Source organism: Catharus ustulatus, chromosome 10 (assembly GCF_009819885.2).
Source record: "Catharus ustulatus isolate bCatUst1 chromosome 10, bCatUst1.pri.v2, whole genome shotgun sequence".
In the NCBI taxonomy this organism is placed as follows: Eukaryota; Metazoa; Chordata; class Aves; order Passeriformes; family Turdidae; genus Catharus; species Catharus ustulatus.
In genome coordinates this window covers 8,727,667-8,744,032 of record NC_046230.1, presented here as the reverse complement: position 1 = coordinate 8,744,032, position 16,366 = coordinate 8,727,667, and the positions used below count along the sequence as shown (strand labels likewise).

The window sequence follows — 16,366 nt, the reverse complement described above, 5'->3', positions numbered from 1 at the left end:
TCTGCAAAATAGGTTTATTTTAAAATTGGAACCAAATAGAGTTTGCATGTATTGCATGAATCACATGCAGGTGAATACTATAAAAATACCTGTTCAGCATTTATATATAATTTATAAAATCTTGATAGCATAAAATAGCTGCGAATCAGAACAAAATTTTACACATAAAGCTGCATGGATGTCCCTGTCAAACTGAACCTTTCTTGGGAGTAATTCCAATCTCCAGCTTAAATGCTCATCTTGACACACTTGCCTGTGTGTCATGCAGCACTGTTAACACAAGGGGTTTAAAGGTCTTTCCAACCTGATGGCAGCACTTCAGTGGTGTGTGGGAGGGAGAGGGGCTGAGGATGGAGCCCATGGCTGTGGTGGCCAGCACTCACCCAGGGGCAGGTGTGAGTGGCCATGTGCCCTGCTGAAAGGATTACTGGAGCTGTTTGCATGCACCTATAAAGTCCACACTGACATAAAATAGTTTATCCACAGCCTGAGCAAATCTAAAAATGGTTAAAATTTCTGCCTGCATTTCTTCTGGAGATTTGCAACTTGGGTTTAGAGAGGCACAGCTCTTTGATGTGCATGCCTCACACTCCTCAGACAGAACTCCCAGCTACAGATTTGGAATTTATTATGTTTATCCAGGCAGCCAATGGATGGCAAAGCACCTCCTTTCCATTCCTCAGGGTCATTTTTCTCACAGTCAGGAAGACAAGTGGGCATGGTTAGAAAGCTGGGTCTCACTGTGCATTCTGCCAGGCAAGGCAACGGGGCCATGCTTGAAGCTCTGCAGCAATACATTTTCCAGTACATTTTCCTAGCCAAGCAGACCACATTCACTGCTGTATTTCTCAACAGCTCATTGGTCCAACAGCTGAAATACATTGTTTTAAATAAGCAGCATGAGTTATAGGGATGCCCTTCCTATGGACATGCCTCCCTGCTATTCTACAGGTGTACACACAGTGTTACAGGATGGATGGAAGGACAACTGTGATGTGCAGCAGCAGCAGAAAATGATGGCATCTTGTCATTGTCACACGCTGTAGTCACCAGAGTCACTACTCAGTTCCTTCCACAGCGTGGTTTATGGACTCTCCTTGTCAGCTCTGCATGACAGGAAGGGGTTTTCCTTTCCCCAAGCCAGGACAACTAAATTGGAGTTAAACAGTTTGAACTCAGGCCTCAGTGCTGTGATAATAACTGCTCAGTTGTTTGTAGGCAGAGGATCTTTTAGTGGAGGCTCTGTTGCAAATCACATTCAACATTTTGTGTTAGCTTTTCCTTCTTTTTAACATTTTGGGGTTGGGCTTTTTTTTTAGATTGCAATGATGAATAAAACCATCCACACAGAATTAGCCTGGTCTGGCAGTGCCATCAGAGCTCTCCCTATGACAGCACTTTGTTCTTGCCTGGTCACTTCTCTCCCCACCCCACTTTTTCCCCATGCCCCAAACCTGAGCCTTACCTTGGCTTGCTCTGCTGCTTCAGGAGCCAGGCAGAGGCACAGCCCTGCTCCCCAGGAACCCAACCCCACAGCAAAACAGCCATTGCTGCTGCTCTGGCAGGGATTTGGGCTGTGTGCTTGTCATATTTAGCTGCCTGGGCAAAGGGTGTCTGATTAAGGGACACAGTGAGGTCAGTGATTTCTAACCCAAAGTTACCTGTGCACAGCAATTCCTGTGACTTCTCCAGGTCAGATATTTTAGGCCATTGCTTTGTGTGGCAAGGGCATGGTAGTGGCAGGGGGTGGCTATAAGGGTGACTTCTCTCAGAAGGTGCCAAAAGCTTCCCCTGTGTCCAGCAGAACTAATGCCAGCTGGCTTCCAGACAGATCCACTGCTGGCCAAGGCTGAGCCCATCAGTGACAGTAGCAGAATTTCTGGGAAAACAGAGTTAGGAGAGGAAAAACCTGCACAACTGAGGCAGACAGAGTGGAGATGTGGGAGAGAAACAACTCTGCAGACACCAAGATCACAGGAGAAAGGAAGAGATGCTCTGGGTGCCAGAGCAGAGACTCCCCTGAGTGAGGCAGCTGTGCCCCTGCAGCCCATGGATGTCCATGGGGAGCAGAGATCCATCTGCAGCCACTGGAGAACCCCATGCTGAAGCAGGGGTCCCAGGAAGGGCTTGACAATCAGGCTGAAACAAGCTCCTGGCAGGGCTTTTGATCCCTCAGGAGACCCATGCTGGATGAAGAAGCTCACCCCATGGAAAAATTCACATTGGAGAAGTTTTTGGAGAGCTGTCTTCTGTGGGAGGGAGCCCATGCTGGAGCAGGGGAGGAGTGTGAGGGGTCCTACCCCTGAGGAGGAAGGAGCAGCAGCAGGTGATGAACTGACTGTAACCTCCATTCCCATCCCCCTGTGATGGTAGGCAGCAGGAGATAAAGATTTCAGGAGGGAAGTTGAGCCTAGAAAGAAGGGAGGGGTAGGTGGAAGGTGGTTGTAATGTTTGGTTTTATTTCTTGTTATCCTGCTCTGATTAGTTTGGTAATAAATTAAACTTATTTCCCCAAGTCAAGTCTGTTTTGCCTGTGACAGTAAAACTGCTGAGTGATCTCTCCCTGCCCTTGTCTCGAGCCATGATCCTCTCATTGTAATTTTTCTCCCTGAAGAGAGAGGAGTGTGGAGCAGCTTTGGTGAGCACCTGGCATCCAGCCAGAGCCCAAGGCAGCACAGCAGTAAAGGCACAAACCCCTTTGTGGTGAGCCCCCAGCCTGGATGATGGTGTCTCTGCAGCAGTGGTGAGCAGAGCTGTGCTCACATCAGTCCCAGCAGCTCGTGCAGCCGTGGCACGATCACGGTGGCCGTGAAGCCAACGCAGGAGTAGGTCACAAACTTATAGGGCACCTCCACCTCCAGGCGCCGGCGGGCTGCCAGGTCCCGCATGGGGAACCGGTACCGATAGCCCAGCATGCCAAGGACCAGGCTCTTCATGGCCCAGCGTGCCAGCAGCACAACTGAGATCCCTGTGAGGAACCTGGCCAGCACAAACACCGCTGTGCTGGTGGTCAGAGGGAAGCCAGGCTGAACTCCTCTGCTGGGGTAGGCTGAAGCAGCGTACTGGTTGTTTAACCAAAATCCCACAGTCGCTCCAGCTGCTGCTCCTAAGATGGTAGTGGTGTCTCCCCTGGTGGGGCTGTAATAGTCTAGTTTGGGGTAGTTGTAACATAAGACAAGAGGCACAACTATGGAAAGCAGGGGGCAGAAGGGGCTGGTTAACAGCAAGTGATCTATTGTGTCCCACGCAGGATACAAGAGCACAAGCAGCATAGCCGAGATCAGCGCTCCTCCGATCACATCCTGTAAAGAAATCACATTTAAAAGGCTTTGTGAGGCCCAGAAGGCACACCAGATATTTGGGTGATGATAAAAGACTGCATTGGTGGGGCCAAGCTGGAGGAACACCCTGAACCCAGTGATGGCATTATCCAGTGCAGGCACAACCTGAAGCCTGTGCTGAACAAAACATGGCAGTGCACAAACCCAACCTCACCTATACATATACATGTGTCTGTGGACACACATTCTCCTCCTCACCTGCTCTTGTGTTTTGAGGGCATTCTCCACCCATGCCCTTGGAAAAGGCACGTGCACAACTCCATCCCAGGGACAACATTGCAGTGAGCAGCCTTCACACAAACCCTTTCCCTCCCCTAACCCGAGGAGCAATTTCATCACATCAGTGCGATTATCCCCAGCTTGTTTTGCATAAAGGGGAGATGCTGTCCTTTGTCAGGGACAGGTTCCCATCCCAGAAACACAAGCTCTAGGAATGGAAAGTGCAGGGACGTGGTGCCTTGGTTTCTGCCAGCAGGGAGGGAGGCACCTCCGGGCAGGGAAACAGCAAGGAGAAATTTGTTGCCCAAGTTTCTGAAATCCAGCTTTCAGTACAGTGCCTGAAGCAAGCATATAGTTAAACCCTAATTTATTAACAGAGGCAATAATGTGTTTCGAGAACTTGATTGTTGTCAGCCACAAAGCTGAGAAAGGAGACAGGAGGCAGCCCCTAACAAAAGCCATCTGTATGAGAGCAGCCAGGTAAAAAGCAATAAAACAAGTTTCCCTGTGCTGTCCTTGCAGTGTCACGTAGGGGCAGCAGTGTTAGTACAGCCACAAAATGCTCTGCAAAAGCTGAAGTTAGTCACAGACAGAAATATCCCCTTCTAAGATTGTATCTTTTCCACGAGTCCTGACAGCTGACTACTACCATGCTTGGTCACAGTCTGAAAATTATTTATGTGAGCTTCACTTTGAGTTAGGCAGGAATGAAGGGAGTTTTTCACAACAGAAATATTTAATGACATTCTGGTAAATGCATTACTCCTGTATGGCTGAACTTCAGCTGTTTACAACTTCAATTAGATTCACAGCACATTTGGTTTTAAACAACTCCTACAGCCATTTTGCATATTCCTAATACAAATTTCCATTTATTCCCTCATCCAAAACATGAGGCTAGCCATGGAAATACACAAACTTGCCTAGTATGTAAAATACCATTATATTATATACCTTTACTTTGCAGTAATTAATGTTTTGATGTCAATTCTTAGGTGATACCTTTACACACAAAGCATGTTTTGGCCCAACACTGAACAACTGCCTCAGCACAAAAGAGCTGGGGGCTGCTCCCAGCACTGATGCTCAGAAATGCCTTCCCCACTCTGCACATCCATTTCCCACACAGATGTTTGTCCACCTCACGTTAGAAGAAAAAGTCCTCTATACCCCTCTGTGGGTGATCAAGGATCAAAACTCAAAAGTTGTTCACATGCTTTTCTGTTCCAATTAAAGAAATGTAACCAAATATTAGCATTTCCTCACAAAGCTTTGCTCAGATTTACCCAGTTGACTCCAGCAGTTCCCAACCCAGTTGCAAACAGTCCCTATTTACAAACCTGATTAAAGTTTTCTGAATGTTGTTATCCTCCCATTCAGCCCCGGTACAGTAATCAGGACCCAGACAATCAGCTCCATCCCTGACCAGTGTCATTGTGGTCTCCAAATTGGGTGCACAAAGCAACCCATGGGGCTAGGGGGGAGAACTTTTTGCACCGTTCATAAGTAAAATAAAATGTGCATTTTAAAAAAGTAGTGCTTTTTTAATTGTTATATTTGTTAATTTTGTGTGTTTTATAATGTGTGTATCAGTACAGTAGCGTATGCATACAATTCATAAGTATATATTACATATTATATATATATATGTTTATAGATTTATGAATGTGTGTGTGTATATATATATATATATATATATATATATATATATATGAGGCCCGTGGTTTATTCTGTTTTCCCCCTATCCACCAATATCTGGGCTTCTCATTTTGGGAACTCCTCACCAGAAGCTGCTGGAGAGCTCAGGACATGTGGTGGCTCCCTTCAGTCCTGATGTGAATGGGCAGGGTTGATTTTTTGAACACCCAGAGGAGGCGGGCAAGATCCACTTACATTTAGCAGTTCAGAATTAATGATTTCCCCCTTGCCCGTTAAACTGAGGAGAAGATGGAAAGGGAGGGATGGCTGTGATTTCTGAGAACAACTGCTGTGTGCACGGTCCCTGCTGTCCCCCCGAGCAGGACCCGAGCTGTTCCCGGGGTGGAGCAGCTCTCAGCACACCCAGGAAGCACATTCCTGCCTGTCTGCCTGTGTAAACAGATTAGTCTCTCGCCAAGCCCGCAATTATAAAGGAATTTTTAAATAAGGGCAGGCACGGATTTTGCTCAAGGTGCAGTACTAGCAGCAAAATTTAAAACCTCCGGTTGCCCGGCTGGGATGCTCCAGCTCTCTCAGCACAGACTGCCCTGCTGCTCCCACCCCAAACATCTGCCCTGCTTCCCTGGTATTGCAATCCCAGCAAAAAGAGCACTACACCTATTCTGGTACACGGTCACTTACTGCCTGGGTTCCCTCACATTCATTTAGTGAGGCACTACTCACACTCCTGAGCTGCACCCCTAAGGACTGTACTGCACAGTGGGTAAAGTACTGCGAGCATGCTGTGTGTTTATCAGCTATAAAATATCTGAGATAACTTCAGTATGAAAAACCTGAAATACAACCCAGCAAAGGGGCAGGGTGGGAGCTTCAGAACACCCCACCCACCCCCATAGGAGGTGCAATCAGAAATAAATGCATCAACACTAAAGGGATATATCTCAGGGGGGAAACCCTTCAGGGTTTTATGGTTATAAAAGGTGACCATGCTGGTCAGCTCAGGACATTGTTACATTATTAGGGCAGTTGCAGTGCCAGCAAGGTTCTCACCACAGCAGCTCTGGCTCTGGAGGGAATGGTTTCAGCAGATGTGAGACAGGAAAACTTGTTCACTGCATTGAGGCAGGGACCAAAAACTTTAAGATGGACCATTTTGACTAAAATTTTGGTCCGAACCCGGACGTGCGGCTTATAATCTGGTACGGCTTGTAATCATGAAATTACTGTAATATTTTTTAAAATACAGCTCTCTGGAGAAAAAAGGTAAACAACCACTACCAGTCATATCATCTCTAATTGCTTTTGGTTTCTCAGAAATAACCCCTAAAAATTTACAGCTTCTGCTTCAAAATATGTCCAAATTTTTACTTTTTTTTTTTACTTTGTCTTTTCCAGGTAACTCCAGATCCCCTCTTTACCTCAGAGGACCTCTTTACAAGAGAGGACCCTGTGCATTTCCCTTGTTTTTCCATGCACACGGGACACTCTGATGTTGAGGCGGTGATGGGTGGTTGTAACTAAACTACCTGTCATCAGTGTGAGGGCACTGCTGCCACCCCACTCTCTGGCTGGGGATGCTGTCCTGGTAACAGCCCAGCCAGGGGTGTTTATTCCCTTTTCCCTCATTCTGGTACAGCTGGAAGGATGCAGACAGCTCCCACACCAGCTGACTGCCTCTCCAGGAGGTCTTTAATGGGAATATCTCTTCTAATGACATCACTGCACTTTCTGATACCACTCCTCATTCAAAAGCAAGGCCAGCAGTGCTGAAATACAAACAGATTTGTAGAGCTGAGACTACAGAAAAGGAGATTGTGCACTGGAGCTGCAGGAAAGCACAGTGCAACTTCCCTTGTCACTCCTCTGGTTCCTCAAACCAGGAAAAATTCAATTACACCAAGGCCATGGATATTTGTTACCCTTTCCTTTGCTTTAATAAAATGCTATGACCACTTAATACATTATTATATGCTTTCTATTAAAGCCTCAGTTAAAAACCCAGTGTCTCAGCCAATGGCTTGGCTGGGCATTGCTGTGCCCCAGCCCTGTGACATCCCAGCTCTGAACACAGCTCTGAGCCCAGGAGCTGTCCCACCAAGGGTCACAAACAGCTCTGAACACAGCTCTGAGCCCAGGAGCTGTCCCACCAAGGGTCACAAACAGCTCTGAACACAGCTCTGAGCCCAGGAGCTGTCCCCCCAAGGGTCACAAACAGCTCTGAACTGCACTTCTTCCCCAAAGAACTGCAGGTGGGACTGATGCCTTGTGTTTTAGCTTTTATATTTTTCCAGATTCTCTGCTGCTTAGTATGTAACTCTGAAACTTCATATGAGGTGTTAGTAAGTTCTCTTCACAGAGAAGGTAGACAAAACAATTCCTTCCCAGCTGGAGAATCAAGGACAAAGGGTACCCAAAAAAGCATAAACAATGGCCAGGGGGCTGGGACTTCATGGCCTGGAGCTGTGGTTGGACAGTTGACCCCAATATGTAATGAACCAAAACTTATAAAAGTGTAAAGACTCGTGACTGGGATCTATCTGGGATTTGATTTGGGTGTAGCCTCAGCCAGGCTCTTGCACTGCCCAGAGTATACTTTCAATAAATACCTATTTTATCCCTTTCGCTCTGTCTAGTCTCTGTTCCAGGTCAGCCTTTCCAAGTATCAGTTCAGCAGTGCCAGTCATTGTGGGTGACAAGAGAGAGCGGTTGCATGAGGAAACTGTGACCATTGGGCCTTTCCCCAGCTCCATCCCCACCAAGGCACACACAGAATAAAGACCCCAGACAAACACATTTGCCCTTTTGAAAGGCAGCATTGCTCACACTTCAGCTAAGAAGCTTTTTTTAACATTTTATTTTACAGCCTTTTTCTACCATGTCAAAAGCACAAAGGTCTTTTTCTTCTTTACCCTAAAATCCATCTAAATTTAGAGGGGCCTTTCATTAGGATGGGCCAGCAACAGAAGTATGCAAAGAATTTTTACTGATGGACTTAAGGTCAGTAGCTCAGAAAGGGTGTCTGCAGCTTCGATGTAAGATGTTGTTTTGATCCAGTGGGCCTGAAAGGGAATGTCAAGCTATATTTTATAGCTAACCTTAATCTCATGAGGGCTCCCTTTCTTACAGTCATCAAGTCTCATTACAAACATCATTAATACTTAGTGAAAAAGATTCAATTATTTATGCATATGCGACCAACAACTCTAGCCAGAAGGTTTTATCCATGTTTGGGAAGCTCTGACCACCATATATATAAGAGATCAATAAAGTTTCCTCTTGTCAGGAAAGAAGCAGCTATCACACTGATAATTGTTCCTAACACTGAAATTCGTTCCTAAAGCAGCTCTGATGTCTCTAAGCAACTGTGCCCAGCGAGTCTGTCACATAAAGTCACAGATATATTATAATTATTTGCAGACAAAGTATTTGTGCATCTCAGTCCCTTAAGAATTAGCTTCCTTCCAGCTGAAGACAGGAAACCTGTCATTTCTGCTGCCCTGCCCCCCAGGGCAGCTCACTTGCCATCTTTACCCCCGAGTCACCCAGCTGAATTCCCCCCGGCACTGCCAGGGCACTCCTGGCTGACAGCAGCGACACCAGAGCACAAAGGGCTGGCTGAGGAGCAGCGCCGCTGGCCCAAGCGCATTCCCCCAATTAACATTTGGGAAAGGAGAGCTCTGCTGGAGATGCCACTGACCTCAGCCGGCTCCCGGGCTGTAAATGCCTCCCCTCGGGGCTCTGACTGCAATAGCCCAGGCTTTCCTCACTGCTGTGTGACACACAGCCCCAGAGCCGGTGGCACAGCTCATCTGCCCCCGTGGTGGCATGGCCAAGGCAGGTTATCATCACCTGGGAGTGGGAGATGGGAGCTGCTGCAGGAGGGCAGAGCTGGAGACATCCTTACCAGGACTGTGTGCATCCCTGTGTAGAGCCTGCTCAGACACACCAACGTGGAAAACACAAACGCTGCTGCCAGGCCGAGCTCGAATGGGTACTGTGAAAAGGAAAAAAAATTACATACACCCATTAAACCAGGCAGCTGGACTGACATAAGGGTCTGGTGCTGGGAAGAGGCTCTGTGCTTTCCTCAAGAGATTAATGTGACCTGAGACAAAGGCCCCCCTCAATCGACACACCACCTGTTAGAAGGTCATTTTATCACCTGTGGTGCCTGCTTCTGGAGGATCTGGTCTCACTGTGGAAGTAGATGCTATTCCCTACACTATCTGTCTGTAAAAACCATGTCAGTGTTAAAGAGCTTAAGGAAAAAGGCAGAGCATGTTGTACAAGCCATGCCTGAGGCAGCACTGCAGCCCCAGCTCAGCCAAGGGGATTGTGACAGCTGCAGGGTCTGACCAGAAGTGATCAATAGTCCTCGAGCAGTGGGGCTGAGCGGGGAGAATCAATGTCTGGGCTGAAACCACAATCCAGCTATTAGAGCAGTCAGGACTGTTCTTCCCCGTGACACTTAAAGGTTTAATCATCTTCTTATGAAGCTCTTTTTGCTTAATACCCTCTCTGAGTAGCCTAAGAACATGGAAAGAAGCATTTAAATAAATCAACATTTAAAAATTAAAAAACCCACATTTGGCTAAGAGTAAGCTTAACATATTAGCCCTTAATCCACTCATTCAAACCCTGAAACTGAGTGGGCTGCTGGGCTCCTCTCAGTCCATAAGGCAGATTTTTCTGTAAAAAATAAACCAACTCAAAATACAAATGAGTGCCATTAATTCATCCAATTTGACACAAAGTCTCCATCTTCTGCCAGAGGCTGACGACTGACATGGGTGACTACAGGTCAACACAAAAATGCTTCTGTGGAAATTCTAAGCATAACAGCTCTCTTCTGACCCTTTCCCCTGGCATACTCCAGCCCCCTGAATAGAGAGCTCAGACCCAGCTGCAGATGTCACTCCCAGTTCATAAAACACTATTTTTCCTCATTCCTCTAAGCCTTTGGAGCATTTACACCCACTTGACTCCTCCCTCAGCAGGCAGCCTGGGAGCTAGTCCAGATCAGTAATTGATGATTAGGGCATCTTGAGAAGATAGTAGCATAATGTACTGGGAGATTTTTCCATCTTAATAGAGGCAATTAAACCATTTAATTATTTGACAGCAGCTTTATTGTTTCATGGCAGTTTCCAAGAAGCAGAGGACAGCCTGTGAAGAGCTGCATGTCCCACTGGTCACTGGTGGGCTGAGGGGAAGGTGATGCTGACCAGCTCTTCTTGGCAGCTCTGACACATGGGATGGATCTGGCCTTCCAGGAATGACGAACATGCCCTCTTATAGCTCCTTGTCCCCATGCCACTGTCAAGTTGCTCTGACCAGTTACCACCCAGGGAACAGGAGCCCTCCTGTTTACAAGGGTTTATGCCTTGGGAGGACTGTATTCTTAAATACAGTGCAGCCAGGAAGTTATTATTGCTAGAATACAGGAAACACAGGCTTGGATTCATTAAATGGAACGAAAATAATCATTATGGAGAAATGAGTTTCCAGGAAATAAACGTTTTAGGAAGATGGTGAGGAAAAATGATGAGACTTCCCCAAGCAGCCTACAGCTGCAGTGCAGAGAAGTTGCTGTTACTCCTCTGACAAAGGCAGGCTTTCCAACCGTGCTGTGTGTGCTGTTAGTCTAACACAGGTTAGAGCCAGGGGATTTCCAAGGATGCTTTTCCTTTCATACAGACAGCACTATGACACAGAGCTCCTGTGGCTTCCCTGGGAGTCAGCACTGCATCAGCACGGACGAGGAGGGCATGGGGTGAGCACAAAACGCTGGCAGCCAGCGCCTTCCCCTCCATGGTCACCCCACATGCAAAGACAGAGAACCCAGCAAACCACAGCAGGGCAGTGCAGCCTGCCAGCAGCTCTGAGAGGAGTCCATGCAGAAAAAGGGACATTTCTACTTAATTTCTTTTTGTGTCTGTTATTGACCAGCTACAGCTGAGCACAGGGAAGAACACACATCTGTGAAAATAAATACAGAACTCCTCTGGAAGCAGCAACATCTTTGGATTTGCAAGCTTTATGTGGCTTGCTGGAAGCAGATACGGGCTTTTCTTTTTTTTTAATGTATTTTCTTTTTCTCCTTCTGTTTTCCTTTTGTACCCCTACCTTGTACTGGTTCATGGTTGCGATGAAAAAGGAGAAGGAGATGGCTGTAGCTGCCATGGCGTGGGTGGAAGGCATCCCATACTCTGCATTCGTCCTCATCTCCAGCTTCACGACAGGAGGTGACAGGGGCCGAGGCCACTTCAGGATGTCCTTGGAGACCTGGCCTATGTACATCACTATCTGGGGACAGGAAAGGCACAGGGCTGTCAGCACAGGCACTCCCCATGCAGCCCACCCAAGAACAACCCATATTTCTGCGCTTTTTCCTGCAGAATCCACCTCTCCAAGTGGAGACTTATCCCCTGAATTATTAAAGGGGTTTCCATTAGCTCAGCCAGCAAAGGAAGTGGTGGTTTTGCTGCACTGTGTGGTAACCTGAGCAGAAGGGGGACCAAAAGGAGGGTTGGCTGGTGAGATTCAGCAATACAGGACAGTGTGAGACAGACAGCTGGCTCCCACTCCATGCCAGAGAAGTTTAAGTTTTCTCCCTATCCCTTACAACCCCACTCCTGCAAAGAAAACAGCCATGAGAGAAATTTTCCCACTCCCACCTGTGAATCACTGCCTTGCCCAGCAGTGTCCAGCACCAGCTCCCCCATTCCCAGCAGCTCCCAGCCCACCCCGTGCTGCAGGAGCCCTGCTGGGATGCACCACCAGCTTCTGTGGTTATTAAATGACAGCCTCAGCATCCTCAGAGAGGCAGCAGAGGGAAAACTGGACCAGCAACATGAGGTACCTGTTCTCCTGCCCAACTCCCCAGTAAAAGATTTTGATTCCTTGCTTGGGACACCAGAGGTTTAAGCCAGGGCTGCATTGATTAGCTCCCAACAGCAACACTACTTTTAGGAGAAATGTCACATTCTCAGGTCAGCAAGGGAAGCAGAGGCAAGGGCAGTGCTATCCAGGATCCCTGAGAGTGCTGCCCATCCAGCCATGCCCAGGGCATCCTTGGCTCCTTAGCACCCTCCTCCCAAAGGTAGCAGGCTCTCAGCATCCACAGTAGGGACATCTGAGTAAAGTTAACCAGGCTGCCCCTGTAGGGTGTATTTGCTTTCTCTTGTAGCCTTCCTCCCTTTAGATAATGCAGCCACACACAGGCAGAGGAGGCTCTTTAAAACAAAGCCAAGCAAGCCTTTTTCCTTTTTTTAAAAAATACAATGATCAGGTTAACTGGTGTCTACCATGAAAGCTCAGTTGCTGTGTGAGACAGCTCACTCTTCTGCTTCTCATGCTTCCACCAGCAAAGGAGGGGGGCTTAAAATAACATCCTTCCCTTGCTACTGGTGTTGGCCATATGCTGGAGCAGCAACACAATCACCCACTGCCACATTCGTCACCAGGCACATTGCATCCCTCTCTCTCCCATCAGCCATTTAAAACGGTTTCACATTGAAAGAAAGAGCAGAATTCAGGATTCACAGGTCAGGACCAGGAAAAAGTCAGTCACATTCCTTCATCCTTCTCTCTACAGAAAGGCACACACCAGAGTTCTAGACCTACAGCCAGCACCAGGGCCTGGAAAAGTGACTGCTGGTGCTTTTACAGCCTTTATCCCTCAGCACTGAATCACATTACTGCCATGTTATCAGCAGCAGGTGGGACACACAGTGCACAGGGAAGAGAGTGAATACCCTGCCCCAGAGTGCTCACAGCAAACAGCTCAAGGAACAAGCATCTCTGAAAAACCTACTGTGTGGGTTTATTTAGTTAATGCCATCAGTTTCCAAATGGATGCAGGCACATGTTTGGAAGTTAATTAAATTCCAGGGTTGAAAGAAAAATTACTCTCTCGGGCAGAACATAAAACATTGAGGCTGCCATTTGTGATACCATCTGAGAGGCAAGGTAGGATGAGCCAGTTTATCAGCAGTCCTCCATAATGATGACTTCCACTTGTGGAAGTATTATTAGTACTAGAATGTAAGAGCATTGCAGAAGAGGAAATGAGTCATCTCAAAAATGAAGGCTATGCTAGGACTCCTGTGATGGTGAAAAACAGACTGAATGCTGGGGGTGGGATGGTTGAGTGAAAATACCAGTGAAAAACACCCTCCCCTTCTTGGCAGCCCAGATTAAATTCTGACCCTTCTACTTTTTAGAAACACATTGTATAGATGGTAAGGAGAGGTGAGATGACCTTCATAAAACAGCAGGGGACTCCAGAATAACCTCAGACTAAGCACTGCTCTCTGCAGCACCAGACCTTTGCCTTCAGCTTATCTGGGTACAGTATCGACTTTACACACATTGTGCTGGGTTATGTGGCAGCAGCAGCGCTTGTGGGTGGCTAAAACACCCCCAGCAGCCCAACCGGCCGGGTTCCCGACACAGTGACGGCAGGTGCACGCTGCTAAAGGGCACCCTGCACAGCCAGGGCTGCTCTGTGCCACCTGCCCCTGCTGGCTGCAGGAGCACGGCACTGCCCGGGGAATGCCGGGCTGCAGGAGCACAGCACTGCCCAGGGAATGCCAGGCTGCAGGAGCACGGCACTGTCCAGGGAATGCCGGGCACTGCCCAGGGAATGCCAGGATGCAGGAGCACAGCACTGCCCAGGGAATGCCGGGCACTGCCCAGGGAATGCCAGGCTGCAGGAGCATGGCACTGCCCAGGGAATGCCGGGCACTGCCCAGGGAATGCCGGGCACTGCCCAGGGAATGCCGGGCACTGCCCAGGGAATGCCGGGCTGCAGGAGCACGGCACTGCCCGGGGAATGCCAGGCCACCCTGCCCAGGGAATGCCAGGCACTGCCCAGGGAATGCCAGGCTGCAGGAGCATGGCACTGCCCAGGGAATGCCAGGCACTGCCCGGGGAATGCCGGGCTCTGCCCAGGGAATGCCGGGCTCTGCCCAGGGAATGCCAGGCACTGCCCGGGGAATGCCGGGCTCTGCCCAGGGAATGCCGGGCTCTGCCCAGGGAATGCCAGGCTGCAGGAGCACAGCACTGCCCAGGGAATGCCGGGCTGCAGGAGCATGGCACTGCCCAGGGAATGCCGGGCACTGCCCAGGGAATGCCGGGCTGCAGGAGCATGGCACTGCCCAGGGAATGCCGGGCACTGCCCAGGGAATGCCAGGCTCTGCCCAGGGAATGCCGGGCACTGCCCAGGGAATGCCGGGCACTGCCCAGGGAATGCCAGGCTGCAGGAGCACAGCGCTGCCCAGGGAATGCCAGGCACTGCCCAGGGAATGCCAGGCTCTGCCCAGGGAATGCCAGGCTCTGCCCAGTCTCTCTCTCACAGCACAGCAAAGCAAACAGAGCTTCTGCCAGCCCTGCCTGTCCGAGGCAGGGGGATGCCCTCCCTGGGGACAGCCCTGTGCCACAGGGCAGGAGCAGCACTCGTGGGAGCCATCCAGCAGTGCCCACCTCGCCCTTCTCTCACACACATCCATGTCCTCCCAATGCAGTGAAAATGACTCTGAATTCTTCCTGGTTAAATCCTTGCAACAAATGTATGCATCAATAAAAAAAATAAACAAACGAACAAAAAACCCCCAAACTGTAAGCAACTTAAACCCAAGACCTTCCTCTCACTCTGGTGCCTCCCACTGCAGCTGGGCTGGGCTGAGGGCAATAGGAACCCTTTACAGTAAGCCAGGGCTCCAGGTGAAGGAAAGGCAAGGCTTTATTGCCACTTTGTGTGAACAGCATTACATTTTACTACACAAAGGCAATTGGCAGTTGCTATAGCAGCAAGACAGCCTCTGTAGTCCTTTTCTGAGAGCTTCCTCTTAATTTGCTCTGAGTCATATACATGGTCTATCTCCAAAAATACTTCTTCACCTGAGCCCTTGCATCAGGATAAACAAGACAAATCCATCTTTGCATTTTAACAGATCTTGCTTTAGTGAACAACTACAGAACCAAATTTGAGCATTATCATCCACACAAGTGTGGATACTCATTCATTTGCTCCAAGACCTGCAGGAGAGCCCTCTGGGGTGAGGGGCTGCTCCTCTCCCTCTGAGCACCATGAAGTGACCTGTTTCCCTGACATTCCCATACCTCTGGTGTGTGAGTCAGCCATCTAAGAGGAGGTTTTCCTCACCTGCATGTGTTTTCTGGAATTTGCAATGGTTTCCCCTCACTCCTCACATGCATCACTCCCATGACATAAAGCAAGAGCTCTGGAAGCAGATTTACCACCACAGCACAGACACTGTGGAGCAGACAGACACAGCTAAACCAGTTCCCTGAGCAGAGGCATGGCAGCACTGCCACAGAACACAATTTCCCCTGTGGAACATTCCTATGGCAGCTGCCCAGACCCTGAGCCTGGCAGGATGGAGGAAACCTGCTTGGTGCTGCAGGTGTGCTGTGTGTGGACATCCTCCTTCATCCCTGCCCTGCTGCAGCCTCTGCACAGGAGGGACATACCTGACCCTCCCACTGGCATGTGAAGGTCAGGAGGAGCAATTCCTTTTGTATTCTGTAATATTTCAGCTAACAAAGGGGAACAGATCATACTTGTTTTCAACTTCTGATTTTGCAGCTGTCCTTATCTTCATTATTGATCTATTAAAAGGACAAGACAAAATTCTAGAGAAGACACATGGTCAAAGAGCATTGGCAATTCTTCCCTAGACTCACAGTGTGACAGCCTGACTTTGAATCTGCTGGTTCAGCTCCAAAATAGAAACTCTATAACCTGGCTGTAGAAACCGTGGCCTGCAGTAATATGTCATCTTCCCAGAAAGGAAATTTACAGTTTGAAAATGATGTTACTTTGGGTTTCTTTCACAAGCACCGTGCACTGATAGGAGTGACCAAGCATATTGAAGAAAAAAAAAAAAGGATGCACTATTAATAAACATTTGCAGATTAGTCAAGCAGAAGTGGTTGCCGAGGCAGGCGTGGCTTTGATTTACAGAAATTCAGCCAAGCACCCAGCCTGCACTGTTCTGTTCTCAGCATCCCCCAGGTTACATGAGCAGATAAACACTGCAGCAGATACTGGCTGTGACTGTGTCCCTCCAGCATCACTTGGTTCAGAGTGAAAGAGGAGCAAGGCAAGGAAGAGCAGGTTT

The 16,366-nt window shown here is 48.6% G+C and overlaps 1 protein-coding gene across 1 annotated transcript in view; it reads right to left on the bottom strand.

Annotated features, from left to right (window-relative positions):
• Window positions 1-16,366, bottom strand: part of LOC117001080 (sphingosine-1-phosphate phosphatase 2-like) — a 35,077-nt gene continuing 18,711 nt past the window's right edge. The window contains exons 3-5 of the mRNA XM_033069253.1: window positions 11,346-11,525; window positions 9,124-9,213; window positions 1-3,302 (exon numbers count right to left, since the gene is read on the bottom strand). Of these exons, the coding sequence (XP_032925144.1) occupies window positions 2,760-3,302; window positions 9,124-9,213; window positions 11,346-11,525 (813 nt within the window). The 3' untranslated portion in view covers window positions 1-2,759. The remainder of the gene's footprint in view (window positions 3,303-9,123; window positions 9,214-11,345; window positions 11,526-16,366) is intronic.